The sequence below is a fragment of the Pyrus communis genome, chromosome 7, assembly GCF_963583255.1.
Source record: "Pyrus communis chromosome 7, drPyrComm1.1, whole genome shotgun sequence".
NCBI lineage: Eukaryota > Viridiplantae > Streptophyta > Magnoliopsida > Rosales > Rosaceae > Pyrus > Pyrus communis.
The window spans coordinates 14975596-14982958 of NC_084809.1; the positions used below are offsets into that span (position 1 = coordinate 14975596).

The 7363-nt window shown below is 47.0% G+C and overlaps 1 protein-coding gene across 1 annotated transcript; it reads left to right on the top strand.

Moving 5' to 3' along the window:
- Positions 1-980: 980 nt before the first annotated feature.
- Positions 981-1580, top strand: LOC137740615 (uncharacterized). Its single transcript, XM_068480455.1, has one exon. The coding sequence runs from the start codon at positions 981-983 to the stop codon at positions 1578-1580; it is 600 nt and encodes a 199-aa protein (XP_068336556.1).
- The last annotated feature ends 5783 nt before the right edge of the window (positions 1581-7363 follow it).

Consider the following 7363-nt stretch of genomic DNA (forward strand, 5'->3'; position numbering starts at 1 on the left):
CAGTCCTGTCGTACAGACCACATTAGGTGGTTCCGAATCGTAGGTAACCCGCGATTATTCGCACAGTCTTCACGTGATCGTAGCACTAGAGCGTATATATGTATTACACCCAGGCCTGTCGTACAGACCACTTTAGGTGGTTCCGACTCGTGGGCAGGTTCAGTTATTGATTTGAGATTCGAGCTCTATATGCAGCCGTACAGGTCACGTTAGGTGACTCCGACTGCCAGATGTTGTGCTATTGATGTGATTTATACCTGAGCACTTGCATTTCATTATGAGGTCTGACATGGCATATCTTGAGCGTGATTGATATACCCTTGAGCATGTTTGGCATATTTATACATACGTATATATGTTTATTTTTCTGGGAAGTATACAGGTTTTACGGCTAGGGTTAGAATGTATTTTGCTAAATAGTTTTCAAAGAGCTTTGTTTTTGCCCACTCACGCTTTTGTTTTGCGCCCCTCCAAGTTCTAGTTGATTAGCAGTTTCGGTGGTTTCCCAGAGGGCTTGTCCGGCATTTCTGACAGATACTCACCAGCGTAGGGTCACCTTCGGGTGTACTTATGTCGCAACTTTTCTTTTGGACTACTATAGTCTTGCTCTGAACTTGTATCTCACTTATACTAGCACTTGTTTTAGTACTTTGTATGCTAGTTTTAATTATTCGTACTTTTATATTACTACTCTATTAGCTTCCGCATGTGCACATGATTACGTCACCTTCGTGTGATGGCCAGCACGCCCTGATCTTGGTCCGGGTGTGTTAGTTTGGTATCAGAGCCTAGGTTTGGCAGTCCTGTGTCCTTGTGAGTATTCTAATGGTTTTGGTGTCTTCTGTCATAATTATGCCGCCTCGTCGGGAACCACGTCGCTCTGATGAGCCTAGTTTCCCTGATTTTACTCAGATGGGGAAGCTATTGTCACCGCTATTCAGACAGCTATTCGCCCTCCCCAGAGGACTCATCTGGAGACTATGTACAATCTGAAGTTGGATAAGTTCAAGGGTAGTGAGGGCCACGAGGGCGCAGAGCGGTGGTTGGAACACATTGAGAAGACCTTCTGTGTGTTGCATAATCAGGGGAACCTTCCTATGGAGAGGTGGGTCGAGACGACCTCATGGTTTCTGGATACGGTGTCTGCAGCCTGGTGGGAGCAGGAGCTTCGTAGGTTGACTCCAGCTCAGAGGACTGATTGGAACGTTTTCAAGGATTTGTTCAAGAGGAGGTATGTGCCCCATGAGTACATCGATCGAAAGAAGCAGGAGTTCACCGAGCTGAAACAGCGGAAGATGACGGCGAATGAATACTATCGCAAGTTTACTGATCTGTCCCGCTACCATCCTGATGTTAATGGTAATCCAGCAGAGATGCTTCGTCTTTTCCGTTTGGGCACCAGGAAGAGGTGGCGTTCTATGGCGACTACCACACACTGTGAGTTCTACCAGGATTTCTATGAGATTTTGTTGAAGATTGAGGACTCTGAGAACATGTCGAGCGACACTGATGAGGAAAAGGACGGCAATCAGAAGAAGGATGACAAGGGTAAAGGTCAAGCATCGCTCGGGCCTCACTAGACTCAGAACTTCAAGAGGGGTGGTGCTAGCTCGAGTTCTTCGAGTGGTGGCTTCAGTGCCATTGGACAGGGTCGTGGAGGTAGATTTTCTGGTGGCGCTAGAGGCCAGAGGCAGGGCGATGGTGGTCGAGGCAGAGCCCCAGTTTGCCGTAGGTGTAACAACCGGCATTTCGGCGAGTGTAGGCGTGGTAGCAGTGGTTGCTTCACGTGTGGACATGTGGGACATAGAGCGGCGAAAATTGTCCCCAGGGTCAGCAGCAGAAACCGCAACAGACCTTTATGCCACCACCTGCACCGCTCCAGCAGATCCAGGGTCCTAGTAGCTATGGCCAGACGGGTCGAGGTGGTGCTTACCACTATCAGGGTGATGATGTCCCTTATGCTCCGGGACCGTATCAGTACCTCCAGGATCCCTATTCCCAGGGTGGTTATCCTCAGTATTCTGGCGGTTATATGCCGTATCCTCCAGCTCCAGCGGGTGGTTCTCAGTGGTATCAGGGAGGACAGTATCAGCAGGGTGAGATTGCTACCAGCAGTGCAGGGTCTTCGAGACAGTCGGGTCAGCCCAGCCAGGGGCGTGGTGCTCAGGGACGCGGTGTTCAGGCGAGCAGAGGCCGCGGCGGGCGTCAGCAGGGACAAGGGCGTCTTCACAATATTTCTCTGCAGGACGCTCAGAACAACCCAGACTTGATTATGGGTACGTTAAACATTCTTGGTTGTTTTCCTAGAGTCTTAATTGATTGTGGAGCTACACATTCCGTAATTTTTCATACATTTGCTCAAGTGACGCAACCTCGCCCCACACCTCTAGGGTACGATTTAGAGTTCGCTATGCCTAGAGGAGAGAAATGTGTTGTAGATTGTGTGTACCCAGGATGTCCAGTGATTGTAGAGGGTGTTGTTTTGTCAGCCGATCTTATCCCGTTAGATATTGTGGACTTTGATGTGATTCTGGGCACGGATTGGTTGCATTTCTATCGTGCCAACATTGATTGTTACGGGAAAGTAGTTACTTTTCACCGACCTGGACTACATGTGGTTACTTTCATGGGTGAGCAGAGTGGGGTGAGACATGGCGTTATTTCGGCGCTGCGAGCAAAAAAGTTGTTGTCTAAGGGTTGTCAGGGATACCTAGCTCACGTGGTGCTAGATGAGGCCGTTCCTAGCAGAGTTGAGGATGTGAGAGTGGTCAGACACTTTCCTGATGTTTTCCCCGAGGATTTACCTGGTTTACCCCCAGATCGAGACGTGGAGTTCACTATTGAGTTGCTTCTAGGTACTAATCCTATTTCTTTAACTCCTTATCGTATGGCTTCCGCAGAGTTAAGGGAATTGAAAGTGCAGTTACAGGAATTAGTGGATAAGGGGTTTATTCAGCCTAGTACTTCGCCTTGGGGCGCTCCAGTGTTGTTTGTGAGAAAGAAAGATGGAACTTTGAGGCTGTGTATCGACTACAGGCAATTGAATCGGGTGACGATTAAAAACCGTTATCCATTACCTCGTATTGATGATTTGTTTGATCAGCTGAGAGGTGCTTGTGTGTTCTCTAAGATTGACCTAAGGTCTGGTTACTATTAGCTGAAGATTAGTAGGGATGACGTCCCTAAGACGGCGTTCAGGACTCGTTATGGTCATTACGAGTTTCTGGTTATGCCATTTGGGTTGACGAATGCACCAGCCGCCTTCATGGATTTAATGAATCGGGTGTTCCAGCCTTACTTGGATAGATTTGTTATTGTCTTCATTGACGATATTTTGGTGTATTCTAAGTCGAAGGCGGAGCATGTTCGACATCTTACTTTGGTGTTGAAGAGGTTGAGGGAACACCAATTGTATGCTAAGTTTAGCAAGTGCCAGTTCTGGTTAGATCAAGTTGCGTTTTTGGGGCACATCATTTCTGCTCAGGGTATTTTGGTGGACCCTCAGAAGGTTGTAGCTGTGGAGAGTTGGGAGCAACCGCGAACCGTCACCGAGGTGAGAAGTTTCCTTGGGTTGGCGGGGTATTATCGGAGATTCGTTAAGGATTTTTCGGTGATTGCCTTGCCACTGACGAGATTAACGAGGAATGATGTTAATTTGAGTGAGATGATAAGTGTGAGCAGAGTTTCCAGCAGTTGAAGCATTGTCTCACTCATGCACCTGTTTTGGCACTCCCGGACGATAGTGGTGATTTTGAGGTTTATAGCGATGCTTCCTTGAATGGTCTGGGATGTGTATTGATGCAGCATGGTAGGGTGATTGCTTATGCTTCGCGGCAGTTGAAACCTCATGAGTTGAATTACTCTACACATGATTTGGAGTTGGCTGCTATCATCTTTGCGTTGAAGTTGTGGAGACACTATCTTTACGGAGAGAAGTGTAGGATCTTCACAGATCACAAAAGTCTTCAGTATCTTTTTACTCAGAAGGAACTTAATCTTCGTCAACGGAGGTGGTTGGAGTTGCTCAGCGATTACGATTGCACGATTGATTATCATCCTGGTTGTGCGAACGTAGTGGCTGATGCACTTAGCAGGAAGTCTCAGGGCCGTATTAATGCGTTGTACGCTAGTCGTGTTCCTTTTTTGGCTGACTTGCGTGCTACGGGAGTGAGATTAGAAGCAGAAGATCGAGAAGTGGCGTTACTTGCTAATTTCCAAGTTAGACCAATCTTAGTTGATCGGGTGCTTGAAGCTCAGGTAACTGATCAGGAGACTCAAGAACTTATTCAAGCTCGAGAACAAGGAAGGAGGCGAGACCTCAGAGTTCGTGATTCAGATGGCATGTTGATGCTAGAGGGTAGAATGTTCGTGCCTAATAATATGGAGTTGAAGAAAGAGATTCTCGATGAAGCACATATCTCGGCTTACGCCATGCATCCAGGAGCTACTAAAATGTATCATACCATTCGACCATTTTATTATTGGCCGGGTATGAAGAGGGAGATAGCCGAGTATGTGAGTAGGTGTGCTGTGTGTCAGCAGGTTAAAGCAGAAAGGAAGAAGCCGTTTGGGTTGTTGCAGCCGCTTCCCGTTCCAGAGTGGAAATGGGAAAATATCACTATGGATTTTGTGTACAAGCTCCCGCGTACACATAATGGCTTTGACGGCATTTGGGTGACCGTTGATCGACTCACTAAATCGGCACATTTCATTCCAGTGAGAGAGAAGTATTCTTTGAGCCGGTTAGCGGAGTTGTTTATCTCGAAGGTTGTGAAGTATCATGGTGTCCCAGTGAGTATTGTCTCGGATCGTGATCCACAATTTATGTCGAAGTTGTGGGTGGCTTTTCAGGAAGGTTTGGGCACGAGACTACTTTACAGTACGGCGTATCATCCACAGACAGACGGACAGTCAGAGAGAACTATTCAGACTTTGGAGGATATGCTGCGAGCTTCGGTGTTGCAGTTTGGTGATGCTTGGCACCAGCGGTTAGATTTGATGGAATTTGCTTACAACAACAGTTTTCATTCGAGCATCGGCATGGCGCCATTTGAGGCATTGTATGGCAGAGCTTGTCGCACACTATTGTGTTGGTCAGAGGTTGGTGAAAGAGTGTTAGTGGGTCCGGAGATTGTCGAGGAGACTACTCAGAATGTTCAGGTGATTAAGTCTAACCTGAAAGTAGCTCAGGACAGGCAGAAGAGTTTAGCGGACCGGCATGCTACAAACAGAGTGTATGAGGTTGGAGATTGGGTATTTCTGAAGCTTTCACCGTGGAAAGGTGTCGTGCGGTTTGGAAAGAAGGGGAAGTTGAGTCCCAGGTACATCGGACCATACATGGTCACAGAACGAGTTGGTGAGGTAGCTTACAGGTTGGAGTTGCCTCTAGAGTTGGCCAGAGTGCATAACGTTTTTCACGTGTCTATGCTTCGACACTATGTTGCTGATCCAGCTCACGTGATACCTCCTCAACCGTTAGAGATTAATCCAGATTTGACGTATGACGAAGAACCGGTGACGATCATCGATTGGAAAGAGAAGGTTCTGAGGAACAAGACGGTGAATTTAGTGAAAGTTTTGTGGAGGAATCATTCAGTCGAGGAAGCTACGTGGGAAACAGAAGATCGGATGAGGGATTTGTATCCTAGATTGTTCTTTGACCACTAGGGGTTATTACTTGGTTGTTTTGAATTTCGGGACGAAATTCTATTAAGGTGGGTAGGTTGTGACATCCCGTCCCAAAATTCATATTAACGTACGTGTGAAATTACGACTTTACTCCTAGTTCGTTTTTGTCACGTTATTGGTTGTTTTGTGTGGTGTGGCATGTGTTGGACCACACACACACACACTCACACATACTGTCACTCTCCCCTTTCCCTCTGTCTCCTCCCTGTCTCTCTTTCTCCCGTGTCTCCCTCTCCCTTCCCATCACCATAACCGTACGGACAAACACCAAACCCACCCAAAACACCATAGATCGAGGGAACTAAACCCATATTCGAGCTCGTGAGGTCGAGGAGAGCACAGCCATACCATTTTCAGGTAAGAACTTCACCGTTTTCATGTTGATTCGAGGTAATCCGTTTTGGGTACTATTCATGCAAACTTAATCTAGCACGTTTTTGGAAATTTTAAGCTCGTAGGTAGCTTGGTGGTGTCCCAAGGAGCCTCGGAGTAGCTCGTTTGACAAATTTGGACGTCGGGATCACCGTGGTCGAAGTTGGCCAGTTTTGGATTGTGTGGACAGGTATGATCGCGTAGTTTTTAGGCTTTATAAATGGTCTAATGATGTTCTACTAGTCTAGAGCTTTGTTTTGGTCCAAGAATCATGAAAAATGGTTGAGAAACGAGTGGGAAAACACGATTTGAAGTTTTTCCAGTTTTCCGGCGCCGGTGACGTCGCCGGAGGCTTGCCGGAGAAGGTGACGGAATATTCCGTCAAATCTGACGGAATATTCTTGACGCTGTTAACGGAATCTGTCAAAACTGACGAAATATTCCTAACGGCGTCAGTTGACGCCGTCAGTGTGCGCCGCACGTGCCTGCGCGTGGCCGGCGCGTGTGGCCGTGCCTTGGCCGACGCGTGGGGGCGCATGCGGCGGAGGAAAATTTTTCTAAAAATATGGTTGTGATCCTGAGGTTGTGTAGAGCACGTTGGTATATTCATTTGTCCATTTTAAGCAATGTATGAGAAGTTATTACGAGAAGTTGGTTATGTGCTTTAAAGTTAACGTTTTTATAGTTATTTCGCATATAGGTGACACGTACCCCGAGGACGAGCGTTCGCACTCGAGGCAGGGGGGCTACGACCCTTCACTTATCAATGAGTGGGCTTTTGTTTTCCGTATATACCTATATACATTTATATTCCCAGAAATTGATTAAAAAGGGTTATTTATGTTATGCCATGCACCATATTATTATTGTTTATGCACCATCACATGCATTAGTAGTGGCATACATTTATATATGCGTATTGGGTGCCGTGGACGTACAGGTAAGTGCCAGGTAAGAGGTATGCATGTTTACATTTCAGTAGTGGTTTGAGATGATTAGAGAGCTCATAACCTGCACCCCCGGTGTTAGTGCTCCCGCCCAGAGTAGGGCACAGTCCTTCACGTGATGTTCACCTCTCGCACCACACGCTCAGCTTGGATCCAAGTTAGGTGCACAGTCCTGTCGTACAAACCACATTAGGTGGTTCCGACTCGTAGGTGACCCGCGATTATTCGCACAATCTTCACGTGATCGTAGCACTAGAGCATATATATGTATTACACCCAGGCCTGTCGTACAGACCACTTTAGGTGGTTCCGACTCGTGGGCAGGTTCAGTTATTGATTTGAGATTTGAGCTCTAT

Bases quoted from the DNA above. Each gene is read 5' to 3' on its own strand.
- LOC137740615 (XM_068480455.1), top strand. From the start codon at position 981: ATGTACAATCTGAAGTTGGATAAGTTCAAGGGTAGTGAGGGCCACGAG.